Source organism: Brachypodium distachyon, chromosome 1, assembly GCF_000005505.3.
Source record: "Brachypodium distachyon strain Bd21 chromosome 1, Brachypodium_distachyon_v3.0, whole genome shotgun sequence".
Classification (NCBI taxonomy): Eukaryota; Viridiplantae; Streptophyta; class Magnoliopsida; order Poales; family Poaceae; genus Brachypodium; species Brachypodium distachyon.
Genome location: NC_016131.3, coordinates 69,465,238 through 69,479,431, shown reverse-complemented (window position 1 = coordinate 69,479,431; position 14,194 = coordinate 69,465,238). Strand labels below are relative to the sequence as shown.

Below are 14,194 nucleotides of genomic sequence, written 5' to 3'. Positions count from 1 at the left end.
GGACGTCCTCCGTGATGGTTACGTGCAGTGCAGTGATTTCAGTGATTCACACTGTTGCTGCTGCAGAACCAGAGCCTCCTGCAGCTGCTGGCCTGGCTTCCGCAGTGCAGTAGCGGCAGGTCCACGACAGGAACTCAGGAACGTGTGCTAATTGCTCCCGCAAAAACAATGAAGAAACGTCCTAAAAAAAACAATGAAGAAACGGGTGCTAATTTTCTTTCACGTGCTTGGTGCCGTTGTAAAATGCCCTGCACCGGCCCATATTGGCCGGTAACTGAAGGTCGTATTAATTTCTGTATTCCCCACTCCACCGGGCCGACCCAATTAAGCAGAATTTCAGAGCGGAGTACTGTAGAAGCCTTTCTGGCCCGCATACGACACCAATTGGAGCCCGTGGAGCTATCCATCCCTATCAAATCAAAGCACATTAACGCCATTGCGCACAGTCAGGTAACACCTGGTGTTTCTCCCATCGATCTCGATCGTGGAACCCTAGACGCCGTCGGAGAAAAGCCGCAGCTGTCGTCTTGGTCGGTTCCTCTCGTCTCCGGTAGCCCTCTGGTCATCAGGAGGTGAGAGAAACTACGGATCAACATCTGGCCATCGTTTTAGTACCTTTTTTATAAGGTTTGTGTATTTTTGACAATGCCGTCCTGACGGTGGAGGCGACGACATTCAGATTTTTGATCTCTCTATTCCATCCCTGTTCTGACGTGACTGTCATAGTCGACTCCATGGAGTTTGTGGATCTCACGGCTCGTAATTTCGTGATTTTGGTCTTCTTCTTCGTCGGTTCAACGATGATTCAAAGGTTAGACAACCTGTGTTGCGAGGGGTGTGTCCCCGGCCACCGCGCATTCAACAATCTTACATTCTCACCCACTGGGGTGGGCGGCTCATGTGGCTCAGTAAAACCTACAAGGTTAGTTCAGCTCATGCAAGTTTTGTCTTTTACTGTTTCTTCACCAGAAATTTGAAGAAACATCAAGATGCAAAAGACGCAGCCAGAGAAATTGCTTCAAATTTTTTTGATGTTAAACCGAAATATTTGTCGTCGTTTTAGCATTAATGCCATCGCGCACAGTCACGTAACACCTGGTGTTTCTCCAGAAGATGCTCCCGAAAAAAAATTCAACCTCCAAAGCTTTCGGTTGATCAAGGCTTTTCATACCAGCAGTGAATGAATCGATCCCTAATTGAAGCAAATGACGAGGCAATCATAGCAAGCTACACATGTACTACTGCGTGCCACGTGCAGTCGTGCAGAGACCCCCAACAGAAAAAGTGGGTTTTAACTTGAGCATTAATCCACATTGCTGACATGCGAGAACCCGAGCATTAATCCACACCAACAACAAACACCGGGAGAATCGAATCGAATCAAATCAAACCAATAAACGAGAAGAAAACACGCGGGCGCCTCTGCCATAAACGCACAAGGATCTTGCTGTTGGAGAGACCGGGACCATTCCTTTGCTTGGGCTCGCAATTTGCCAACTTTTTTCTCCGTCTACTACTACCAGCCGCCGTCGTGTGTTGTTCCCTTCGCGGCGTGCATGCACATCGGTCGCGTATATCACGCGAGGGAACTCTTCAGGGAGAAGAAAGTGCGGGCGCGAACATTTCCCCTTTGTCCCTTGCTGGATCGACCACGAAACGGGGCCTTTGGCTTGGGGAGAGACGCAACCGGGATGGATGGGCACCGTTGCTTGAGTGGCAATCCAGTCCGTGCAGTCGCCGCCTCGCCGGCCGGATCGTGCGCAACGGGACAAGCGCAACCTGGGCGCCGGTGGGTGACACGCCCATCTCAGCCTACGGATTCCCTGACCTCTGCACGCAGCAGCTCCTCTCCTCTCTTGTGCATACTTGTTCGGGTTAATTTTGTCCGACGTTTAGAGGGGATGGATGCAGGCCTCGCTGACGATTACTGGGCGAGTGGACACCACTTTTAACACGGAAACCCAACTGCTGCCTCCTTGGGATGAAAGCAATGAGGTAACCACCGGCGAATTGGCGATGGGTCGAGGAGATCGGATCGTGCAGCCGTCCAGGTGGTTGCTTGCTGCAGGCTCCGGTTAGAGCAGTGTTCGGTGCGTCCCCCCGCCCGCCCGCCTGCGTGCGCCGGTTTGGCTAGTAGCCAGAAACATGTTTCTTCGCTGGTAATACTCCTACAAGCTAGTGGGCCGTGGCCGATGCGTGATGCATGGGAAGGACATTTCCCTAGTTAAGTTAACGGAAACCTCAGATGTCCTGAAATAGTAGCATATAGAGCGCCCAAGTTCTGCCAAACCAGCTGCTCACCACTTGACAGGGCTAAGAAACAAAAGTGTTGGACCGAGAAGTTGCTGCATTTTTCAGACAGGCCACAATCAGATCGATGAGGCCACATCTCGCCGGACGCCGGCGATTAATTGTCGAGGGCGTCCACGCGTCGGACTGACGTGGTTGATCGCTGTTTCCAGATGGGTTGGACTGTCGAGGGCGTCAACGCGTCACGCAATGCGGGATATATCATCAAGTAATATCAGCCGTCAGAGAGGCAGGAGACACATTTCGACATATAAACGCAATTTGGGGTACATAAAAGAAGGCAAGAAGCGGTGGCGAATAGGAAAATCGAAGACTGTTGTGGTAGCATAGGAGTAGCACAGAAGTGCCGCCTGGGAAAACACCTTCTATTCACTTCACATGTCGTATCACCCTGATTTGACCGGATCATACTCCTTAGGTTAATATTCCTCGTTTTAATTTTAATATCCACACAACTGTCATGCTGGTTGCAGGAAACTTTTTTTAGAGAATTGGGAGGAAACTTTTTTTTAACGCTGAGCAGTCGTTTGTTTTTGTAATCAAGCCTTGAATATACATTGTTCTCGCTGATGTCGCGTACCCGGCACGATGACGTGCCCCTGCTTGTGGTTCGCTCTTGACATATCACGCTTGTCTTGGAAAATATTATTTCTGAGCCTGTCAAAACTGAACATTACAAAGAGGAGCCGTATAAAAGAATTAAGTAGTGGCGAAATTAGTTGAGAAATGTTACATTTCTGAACCGAATATGTATGTATCTATATCTAAAAAACGTCTAGATACATGTAATAGCAAGCCACTTAATATGGGACGGAGCGAGTACAATTTATACAAAGAGGAGTACTTAATTTTCTGCAGAATAAAAATCAGAGTTCACGATGAACTAGTGGCAAAATCTTTGCAAGATATCTAGGCAAATGACAAAGCAAGCAAACATTTCTTGTTACATACAATTCCACCGTTTTAAGATAATTTTATATGCTATCTGAAGTTAAACAATTTTTTTATAAGAATTGTTTTTTTTTTCATCTACAACTTTAAATTAGTTTTATTCATTCGTTATGACATATAATCTATATAGTACCCTTACTTAATTAGTTTTATTAATTCGTCATGCATATAGTGCCCTTAATCTATTGGCATGCACAACTTTAAATTAGATTTCTTAATTCGTCATGACATGTAATCTTTATAGTAGTAGTACCTACTAAATATTGTGGACGTCGAACATTAATATTGCTTTAACGTGTGCACGTAGATTATAGCTCAATTCGAACTTCGACATACCCTTGTCGAATTTGGGGTCAAATGGTCAACACAAGACGGGCGAGCAGGAAAGGCCTTCATTTATGTACACAGCCGTACTTATCTGTCCATGTAAACTGCCGAGACGAAGAAGGTGAAGTACCGCGCTACAGCGGCCATCACCATCGGGCTCCATTCTCTTCTCCCGAGCACCCTCCAGGCAAACCAAACCAACCCACCTTATAAAACGGTCACCACTGCCTACCTGCGGCGGTCACTCGCCTACCTCTCGATCCCAGGTCTCGCCCCAAGAACAGAACCAGAGAGGACGCCCGGAAACACACACGCGGCGGCAAAGGCACCGATCTACCGGCGCACATGGGTAACTGCCAGGCGGCGGAGGCGGCGACTGTGGTGATCCAGCACCCCGGCGGCGGCCGCACGGAGCTCGCGTACTGGGCGCTCCCCGCCGGCGAGGTCATGTCGGCCAATCCGGGCCACTACGTCGCCGCCGTCATCACCGCTCCAGCCACCACCGGCGCGTCCGTGGCAGGCGGTGCCGCCCCGGCCGTGAAGCACCTCAAGCTGCTCCGGCCCGACGACACGCTCCTGCTCGGCCGCGTCTACCGCCTCGTCAGCTTCGAAGGTACGTCGCGTGCGTCCTACCTCAAGATGCTTGCGGCGGTAATTACTTGTTGGCTGGCCGTATTCGGCCCGGCGGTGCGTGGAGAGGACGAAGCGCGCGTGGATTCATTAATCCATGCGCGGAAATCGCCGTCCGCTTAATTAAATGCCATTTTTTGACTCCATCGCCCCCCTTTTTTGGTTTGTCGGTAATGATTTTTCTGGAGTATAAGCCGGCGTTGTTGTAGCTGTCGCCGTGGATCCCTAATTTCCCGTCAAATTAACGAGATTTTCTCCATTTTTGGTTAATTCCGTGCGCAGAGGTGCTGCGCGAGTTCGCGACGAAGCGGCACGTGAAGCTGAGCCGCGTCATGGTGAAGGCCAAGGAGGAGGAGCCAGCGGCGGCGGCGGCGAAGAAGCCAACCAAGCCTCGGCGCCGGCGTAGCAGCAGCGGCGGAGGCGCCGCCGGCGTCGTGCCCGAGGAATCCGACCGGTCGCTTGCAAAGGTTCGTACTGCTACTACTACTACATTTACTGGCGCACATGCACGCCGCACACGGTGTCATTCCAACCACCGGCTCTGCCAAATCTTTCCTTCCGTGATCCGCTCGGTCGCCATCGGATCACCCGGCTGATCGCAAGCTCGCAACAACTAATGTTAATGAATCTAATCCTACTAGTTCATCAATCATCCTTGTCCAAACTGGGGCATTAATCTCCGGAAACGGCCATGCCAATAACCAGTTAATGAATCTAATCCGTTCGCGTGCCTTTTCTTTTTCCTGTCAATCAATCCAGGTCATGCGGCGGACGGACGAGGAGGAGGAGGAGGAGGCCGCGGCTGCACCGAAGCCCGTCGAAGCGGACGACGGCTGCGACCTGGACTCGCTGCTGCCGCCCGGCGTGGCGCTCGGCAGGCGGATGGGCCGGCAGTGGAGGCCCGCGCTGCAGAGCATCGAGGAAGGGCGGGACTGACGGCCTGGGACGGCAGCGGCGGCGGCGCCCACGTTGGCTAGCGGCCAGGCGGGCGGAGCACTCCGTGGTTGTATATGTTTAGTAGTCCCAGTAAATTAGCGATAGTAAACGCTGGCAGCTTGGGCGTGTGTTAGCGGCAGGGTGTGTAAAATAATCAAGTTAGTGCTTTGTATGGAATGATTCTCCGAACGCCTACGGTGCAGCACTGCCGGTAGTTTGTACCGTGGAAACATGGATCGATGGGTGTAACGTGACAGATTACCGTATCGCACTCTGTCTCTATTCTGAGCGCCTCCTCCCAAAGCCCCACATACCAACTGATCGTGAATGTGAGTTTAACAAGAACCCCCGAAGCTTTGACTAGTCATCGAAAACCAAACTCCATCATCGGATCTAGCTTCCCGGTAGGCGCGCCTCAGAAATTAAGACGTATCGGGAGGCTCAATTGATCTCTCTAGGCAGACCACCGCCCGTGTCGGCGCATCTGTAACGCCGCACGTGTGGCCAGCAGGGTTCCTCTGGTCTCGACGAACAGACGGCACAAATGCACGGCAGAACAAGCATGGGTCTCGACGAGACGACCCAAGCTCAGCTGGCTCCAGGACAGCGTTACAGCGCTGCCGCGGAGATTTCCAAAGGGGGAATCCGTCATGATCTGCCTGGTCTCTGCGCTGAGCACCAAAGAAAGGCATTGCGCGCAAAGCAGGGATTCGTCAGTGTTTCGGGCGATGGAACAGAGGGGTGCGTGTGGGAGATGGCTTGGGACCTGACATGATAGTACAACTTGAGAGGGTGCGTAGACCGGCGACGTGATCGCTATGCAGGCTGCAGCTGGGTGTCTGTCCGACTGCAGCACGCGAACACAGCTCAGGCTCAAGCTATATAGCCTAGCTTCGGTGACAAGAAAAGTCGACAGGAAAAGTGCCTGCGGCATCAGCAGTTTGCTCGATGGATAGATAGCTCCCGGAGGCAAAAATTGCACGAGCACGAGCGAGCATTGCCAAAAAGATTCCCGTGGAGTCCAGACCGGGACTACTGCTGGTAACATAGCTGGCTAGGTCGGCTTGGAATCGATTTGTTCTTCCATAGGCGCCATTGGTGTGCCATTCACTAGCCAGTGCCACGCTAGCAGTCTCTGATACCTGGCGTAAGCGTTTTTTATTTTATTTTCTTATCACACGTGATCTTTCGGGCACACGCACATCCGCGCCGGCCGCCCCCCGGTCACGTCTTTGGCCGGATAGAGCGATAGGCCTGCTACTGCATATCTCGTCTCAGGGGGCTGCCGCAAATTAAGTCACGGGAAAAATAAAATGATATCTTTTGTCATTTCGGATCGGTGCCTCACCATGACGCCGCAATGCAACCCACATATCTCGCCCCCGGGGGCTGCCGCCGATTGTCCTCTATCTTGCAAAGCTGTCTCGTACTAATTCTCTTGGTCCGTCTACTTTTCCAAAATTCAATTATATGTGCGGATAATCATTTTTCCGACTTTCTAAAAAAATAACAAATCATAAAGTAAGTTAGGATTTTGCATATGTAAGCTGTTTGATTCTTAGTTAGAGATGAGTCATTGAATATGGTCTGTGCTTTACGATTTGGAACGAACGATGAAAAAAGAGAGTACGATGACATCCAAAAAACAATCCAACGGTTCTAATACGTCAACTGAGATTTAAGTTATTTTCTTAAAAATCAGGCAACTGAAAAGTTAACCATGAAATTTTGTTTAGCAAAACACAAATTTCTAAACCCGACTTCAGGTAGCCGGACCGCTAATCCCTCCCTTCATCGTCCGGAAATCACACACAGATCTGCCCCAAATAAATGAACTTACCGATGGCCTCTTATGTATCGCTGTTACGAGGAAGGAGAAAAAGTATGTCAGATGTTTGATCAAGAGGTTGTGAAATTGGCCGAGTCAAGCTGATTGCTTTTTGTGTGTACATTTCAGTTAGTTTTTGAGTAAATTTCACAGAATTGCACCTTTTGTGGTTAGTGTTTCGCATAAATTCGGTTGTCGTTGATCTTCTCACAGAACCAACCCTCTTTCGATCGGCGTTCTCAAATAACCCAGATTTGCTAGATTAGGGTCGGTGATAACGTTTTTGACAGACTGGATCCACAAGTCAAATGTCATGTGGCCCATTTTATTTGCCACGTCATTACCATGCCAGATTCTACCGTCTTGACCTAGCATGACGTGCAGGCCCTTTGTGATGCCCCGTATGTCTCTAGACCGGGTCCGAAGATGACATGGCAAATAGACTGCCAGCCCAAGCACCTGTCATATGACATTGCCGGGCCCATCTATCAGAAACTTTGTCAATCACCTTAATCTAGCAGATTTGGGTTATTTGAGAACGTCTGTCTGAAAAGTGATGGTTCTGTGAGATGATTAGCGACAATCGTAAAAAAAAATTGATTTTGCAAAATTTACCTTTCTTTCTCTAGACCTAAAGGCCGTGCGTCATCCACGAGTCCACGTTGGGGATAATCGTCTCTCTTGGCCGAGCCACGCCCATACCAAAATGCTTACTTAAGCCAGCATTGCTGGTAGTACCGAGGGAAATGCACGGTTAGCAATCTCAAAATCAGTTACCCGGCATTGCCGCCCTGACGGTAGGCCGGATAGGAGAACGACGACCTCGTCAGAGAGAGAGAGACGAAGTAGCGAACAAAAAAAGCCTGTTGATGTAGCAAATCTGCTAAAGCAACAGCCCTACGTGTGTCCCATGCATGCATGGATGCCGCCGAGAATAGCAGCATCGGTCACTCGCCTAGCTCCCCTCCCCCTTCCAAATTAGCCTCGTCTCGTCGTCTCCCGTCAGCCAACCAGCAGCAGCATCTCTTCCCCCTTCCAGTTCCTCCGGATCAAGCAGGCCACTTTTCTTCGTCGCCGCGGAAGGGAGCAGGCCAGATCCCGATCGATGAGCTACTACAATCCTCACTCCCATGTCGGTGCCCCCCCGCCGCAAGGTGAGATGTGCCAATCATCACGGTCAATTCTTCCCGACGCACATCGGTCGATCCATCTGCTCGTTTAAACTACGCACTTCAATGTCCATGCCTCCAATTGTTTATCACGCGGACGAGATCTCGTTGACATCTTGATTTCTTTTTTCTTCCTGTTCTTCTTCTTCTTCTTCTTCTTAAAGAACTGTGGCGCCGACACTTGCATGAATTGGTTTTGTGTCCATGTGTTGATGTTTTTCTGAAGCATTTGACATTAAGAACTTGAGATTTTTTCTGCTGGTGATACTGAGACATCGATCGCGGATCGACTTGCAGGGTACCCGGTGGACGCGTACGGGAAGAGCGGCGTGGAGGAGCCCCACGGCTGCCAGCCGTACCCGCCGCCGCCGCAGACGTACCCGCCGTCGCCGCAGCAGCAGAACCAGCCGTACCCGCCGCCGCCGGGCCAGCCGCAGTACGGGCCTCCGTCGCCGCAGCAGCAGGGGCAGCAGCAGTACGGGCCTCCGCCGCCGCAGGGCCAGCCGTACCCGCCGATGGCGTACCCAGTGCACCCCTACGGCCAGCCGCCGCCGCCCTACGGCTACGTGCCGCCGCCGCAGACGTACCCGCCGCCGTACGCGCAGCCTCCGCCGCCGCCGCCGCACCGGCACGAGGGCCCCTCCTTCGCCCAAGCATGGTACTTCTCTCTCTCTGTCTCCTTCAAACTGGGATCAGTGTTCAGATCTTTTTTTCTTTTTTCGTTTGCTTCCTTCTTCAAAAAACAAAAAAGAATTCAGAGTTCAGATGACAGAAAAAGATACTGAAACAAAGGTTTTGTTGTGCTACTGAATCGAGACGATGACACGTACAGGGCTGTCATATTCACAGACCGTATGTATACGGGCGATCAAAACGGAAGACCCGGACGACTGTCCAGTATACAGTCTTCATTTTGTATGGCTAACATTGTTCCCTGATCGCCTACACTAATGACTACTATAATCTCCCAATTATAAATTGTTGCTGAGTAGGAAGGACTAGCATAATCTCCCAAATCATGAGTTGCTGGGTAGGAAGCTCTGAAGTTTTTTTTTTTTGTTATACTGATATTCTGATTTGTGTTGCCCGTTCACATTTGTCTGCAGTCTGGCGGCCTGCTGTTGCTGCTGCCTCATGGACGCATGCTTCTAGCAAGGAGCGCAATCACCAAATGCAGCAAGAGAGGACGGCAGCCTCAGGTTGCTGTGAATAAACTGTGACATCTAGGTAGTTAATTAGGGGGATATGTGCGGGTTTTAGTAGTAAGATTTTTGTGGTTACAGGTAATAAAGTACTTTCAGCTGACTGTTGTATCCGTAGATAGAAATAAAATAAGTATTTTCGAAAGCATTCTCAAGCGACGCAGAGCTGATCTATCGAAAGTTAGCTAGAAAACACTGCTGATATTGTGCATACTTGAGAGTTGAGAGCCTCCCTGCTCCCGCCGCCGAGGTCTGGCAGTGTAACTGATTGCACACACTCTGTCTGGTTTGAATTGCTGCATCGATTACAGGAACCATGCGCATAAACATCTCCATCGAAAACCTGATCACACAGACATGAAAAAAAAAACATAAGGTGTTCATGAACACACGACGTGGTACGTACAACTAATTTGACCATCCAACATAAGTACGCCACGAATTTTACGCTATGCACAGCGACCAATACTTGTCTCCCACGAATCTCAAAGGTTTGACAGTGTAAAGCAGGAATCAAGAAATAAGTATGCAAGCACATTGTCCTTTTAAGCTTCAGAACCCTTTCTCCGGTACTAATCTTTCTTCGTTCTTGTTTTTCATTTATGCACACAGAGATATTCCTACATTCTATAGGCATTGTTAACAAACCTGGCACTGTTTTTTTTCTAATAACTTGGCACTCCCCCGTGGGCCGTGGAGGAGAAGATGTCGCCATCCCCCGTGGGCCGTGGCGGAGAAAACACATTGAACCACACGGATGGCGACACATTGGCATCGTGCGGTCAATCACGACCTAAACAGGATGCCGATGGAAAAAAAAGGGGTCGTGATTAGCTTTGGCCTTTTTTTTCTTTTGAAACTTGGTTTAGACTAAGGGTCGAGCCGGTTCATACAATAGTGGGCCGAATGGACCTCCAATCTTCAAAGCAGTCCAGACTCCAGACTGGCTAGCCCGATTAAAAAAAAAAAAAACTGTCCAGACTCCAGCGAGTAGCCCACGCGAGCCTTACGAGCATCACGTCCTTCCATCCAGCAGACATCACCTCCGGACCGCAGGATGCCAATGGAACCCTGGGAACCCGGTATATAATCTCGACGTCTCGTTAGGGTTTTTTCTCAGGCAGCCGCAGCCCCGACCGACGCCCGAAGACACCAGGCTCCGCCGCGCCGCCGCTCCACCTCCAGCAGCAGCCATGGCCGTGGGGAAGAACAAGAGGATCTCCAAGGGGAGGAAGGGGAGCAAGAAGAAGATGTGAGTGCCCTCCTACACGCTCGGTCTCCCTACCTCTTTGATCCGGATGTTCATCTTCTTCTTCTCGTTCCTTCGCAGCGTCGACCCGTTCACGAAGAAGGAGTGGTACGACATCAAGGCTCCGTTGCTGTTCAGCACGCGCAACGTAGGGAAAACACTCGTCTCAAGGACACAGGGCACAAAGGTACTCGATCCGCGTCCTTCACTTTGAGTTCGCGTCTTTTATTCATCACGTTCTGTGCAAATGCCTAGCTGCTCCTGTTAGTCGATCTTGTGTGGTCGTTGTGTTGCTACGAAGTTTACTGCCGAGGACACCCTGCCCGCCCTCCCACATTATGTACAGCCAGTAGGCAGTAGCCATAGCGCGCCGGCTTGAATTCTGATCGAAATCGTCTTATTGTACAATTAGAGAAATAAAACGCACTAAGATTTGTTTCAAATTTGTTCATGTAATGAAAACATGTTATTTCATAAATTTAGCCGATTTTACAAGTAGAGGTTTTGATAATATAGGCGTACTACGATGTATTGTATGCAGAAGCGATAATGTGTTTATGTGCAATTTACAGAAAACCATTTTGTTATTAAACATGTTATTATCTTACAACTGGTACTAAGATTACGCTGTACAGTATTACAAAGAACTATATTTATAGTACAAGGGTACTCGATCCTCCATAGCACAAAGAACTACACATTGTGCTTTCAAAGGACAGACATTGCATTATTTTTGGTTACATTTTTTTACATATAATTACTTTCTTTCAGGGATGAGTGTATTGAACATTCGATGCAACGTGGATATCCATTCAGTAGAATTTTTTTTCCTTTTGTGACCATGTGTTGTTTCCTTTATTAGTATTTATATTTTCTCATTTTTAAACACGTAAGCGCCATTGTATATTAATTTGTGCTCTGAGCTGTTTGTCTTTACCTTTTGTTTTTATTTGGTGCTGTTTCAACAGATTTAATGTGTCAATTGTTGTGAATTGCTGCTTGACTTTACTGCTTGTTTTTCTTGTTCAAGATTGCTTCTGAGGGTCTGAAGCACAGGGTTTTTGAGGTGTCCCTAGCCGATCTTCAGGCTGATGAGGATCAAGCTTTCAGGAAGATCAGACTCCGTGCGGAGGATGTGCAAGGGAGGAATGTCCTCACAAACTTCTGGGTAAGTTTCCCTTTGTCAGTGCAGCCTTCCTTGTGCTATATTATAGTTTATATTATGTTGCTAACCACCTTTTCTTTTATTAGGGCATGGATTTCACCACTGATAAGCTCAGATCGCTTGTGAGGAAATGGCAGACCCTCATCGAAGCTCATGTTGATGTTAAGACTACCGACAACTATATGCTGAGAATGTTCTGCATTGGTTTTACGAAGAGGCGGCCCAACCAAGTGAAGCGTACCTGCTATGCGCAGAGCTCTCAGATTCGACAGGTAAGCCTCCTTCTGTTTGCAAGATCAGACACTTGCACAAGCATGGAGCCTGCTTGTTTACAATATTTTCAATTGCATGCAGATCCGCCGGAAGATGGTTGAGATTATGGCCAACCAGGCTACAAGCTGTGACCTTAAGGAACTTGTTCAAAAATTTATTCCGGAGGTGATTGGGAAGGAAATTGAGAAGGCGACATCCAGCATTTTCCCTCTGCAGAACGTGTATGTACGCAAGGTTAAGATATTGAAGGCACCGAAATTTGACCTTGGGAAACTCATGGAGGTAATAATCTAAGCATAATTCAACACCTTGGGTTTCTTAATTGGTAGCACCCCGTTCTGGTAAACATGTGTTTTGATGATTCATTATGTTCTGGAGGTTATTTTTGTTTTCCATGTGAAATTAGTTCACTTGATTTGACAAATCTGAATGGAGGGATTAGACTGTCTCAAAGCTTCAAGACAAAATTGAAAAAGCAAAAATTGTTAAATTTTAGAAATCAGATAGACTTACGAGTTTGGACACCTGAACCATCGGTTTTACTATTGGAAACACATGTATGCTAGTTCCTTCATGCCATGCCACCTGGGTTGTTAATTCTCACTTTTCCTGATTCAGGTTCACGGGGATTATAAAGAGGATGTTGGGATGAAGGTGGACAGACCTGCTGATGGAGATGAAGCTGTCCCTGGAGCGGAGGAGGTTGCTGCAGCTGCCGAGTAGAGAATTGCGTGTGAACATCCTAGTCAGTTTCTGGGATCGCGAGTACTTTTTTGTCTACATTCATGGCCTGTTTTGTGTTCTTCTGGATCTAGTTATGGCTGTTTAAACTAAATATTTAGTTACCTAATGCATGAGTACCAAATTTTGCGTTTGTTTCTAGTATTTGTCCTGTCTTTCTGTGAGGTTCCTTGAGATTGTTATCAACTTCACATTCGTTGGAAACTGTTTCCTCTTGTACGAGTCGGCTAATTCCTGTGCAAGCAAAGCAAGGTTTGCGAGAGATGGCAGCCACTTCGCATGTTAGAAGAGAGAGCAAAGCATACTCAGAATGATAAAGAGAGTGATTTTTTGTTCTGTCGTTGTGCTGTGCCTGACGATGCTAAGTTGAGGTCCATATCAACTTGCACTGGGTTGCTATCAACTTGAACCGGCTCAAGAAATGGGAGCTCAAAGTTAAAGGATATTTATGTGGCCTTGTAGCATGTTACTCTTACCCTAAATTACCACAACTAAGGCTGAAAAAAAGCTCGAGGCTTGTGAGCCGTTTGAAATCGACCTACTCCGTATTTATCATCTCAAATTGAACTGCTTCGTGTGCTGGTGCCTTGAAAAAATTCCATGGCTTTTTGTGTGATCGAGTTCACGATAAGTTACAGGAGGCTGGATCGGCTTTGGGTTAGGAACAGTTGCGCCATGGCGGCCGCATGATATGCGATCGATTCTCCCCATGCAAAAGACAAAATCTCATAAGTCACCGGTACTCTAGAAACTCAAATAGAGTAGTGTGAGTTTCATATATTTCCGGTACTGCTTAGGTTTTTCTTTGAACTTCGTATTACAAAGGAGTGGAACCTCTGTTTTCGTAACTTCAATTTCGGCGTTTCGTTTCCGAAGGGGCGATTTTGTACGAGTACCAAACTCCTGCGTTGAAATGGAGAATCGTTATTTCTCGGTGATCCGTCATGCGGCAACCCTCTGAAGCTGAGTATATACATAGCCAGCGGTGATCCTCAGGCTCGGAGGTTAAGATATTTAGGTTGTGTTAAGTGGTTTTGTGTCTCATATGGCACCAACAGCTTCATTATTTAAGAACCGCACTACTAGGATTGTTACAAGAGGAGTACAAGCCAACTTTGCGGCGTGACCTCTGGCTAGTGTCAAATTTAGCTCGTACGTTTCAATAGGAGCTGAGCCCTCGCTCAAACTCGACCCAGCTCCCATTCCTAACCACGATCAAGCATTTGGTGCAACCATGAACGCGGATAGACATAGCCATCGTTGGCTACTGTCATCAACAATCGGCCAGTTTTGTTTCACGAGTTATGTTACTCCGTAAATGATCCTCCGGAAACACTTTTTTTTTAGCAATGTGAACTCACCCTACAACAGCCTACGGTCGTGTTGCAAATTTATAGCATGTCCGTTTCACTT

The 14,194-nt window shown here is 48.3% G+C and overlaps 2 protein-coding genes and 1 long non-coding RNA gene across 3 annotated transcripts; all 3 read left to right on the top strand.

Annotated features, from left to right (window-relative positions):
• Nucleotides 1–3,758: 3,758 nt before the first annotated feature.
• Nucleotides 3,759–5,439, top strand: LOC100830555. The gene is made up of 3 exons (XM_003558522.4): nucleotides 3,759–4,201; nucleotides 4,501–4,685; nucleotides 4,978–5,439. The coding sequence occupies exons 1-3, from the start codon at nucleotides 3,934–3,936 to the stop codon at nucleotides 5,152–5,154; spliced, it is 630 nt and encodes a 209-aa protein (XP_003558570.1). The 5' UTR covers nucleotides 3,759–3,933; the 3' UTR covers nucleotides 5,155–5,439.
• A 3,272-nt stretch (nucleotides 5,440–8,711) lies between these two features.
• Nucleotides 8,712–9,501, top strand: LOC112270159. Its single transcript, XR_002962536.1, has 2 exons — nucleotides 8,712–8,809; nucleotides 9,258–9,501. It is a non-coding gene; the product is annotated as an uncharacterized LOC112270159 (long non-coding RNA).
• A 942-nt stretch (nucleotides 9,502–10,443) lies between these two features.
• Nucleotides 10,444–12,925, top strand: LOC100830248 (40S ribosomal protein S3a). The gene is made up of 6 exons (XM_010230722.3): nucleotides 10,444–10,605; nucleotides 10,684–10,789; nucleotides 11,633–11,770; nucleotides 11,854–12,039; nucleotides 12,122–12,322; nucleotides 12,659–12,925. Exons 1-6 carry the CDS (start codon nucleotides 10,547–10,549, stop codon nucleotides 12,761–12,763), a joined length of 795 nt encoding a protein of 264 aa, XP_010229024.1. The 5' UTR covers nucleotides 10,444–10,546; the 3' UTR covers nucleotides 12,764–12,925.
• The last annotated feature ends 1,269 nt before the right edge of the window (nucleotides 12,926–14,194 follow it).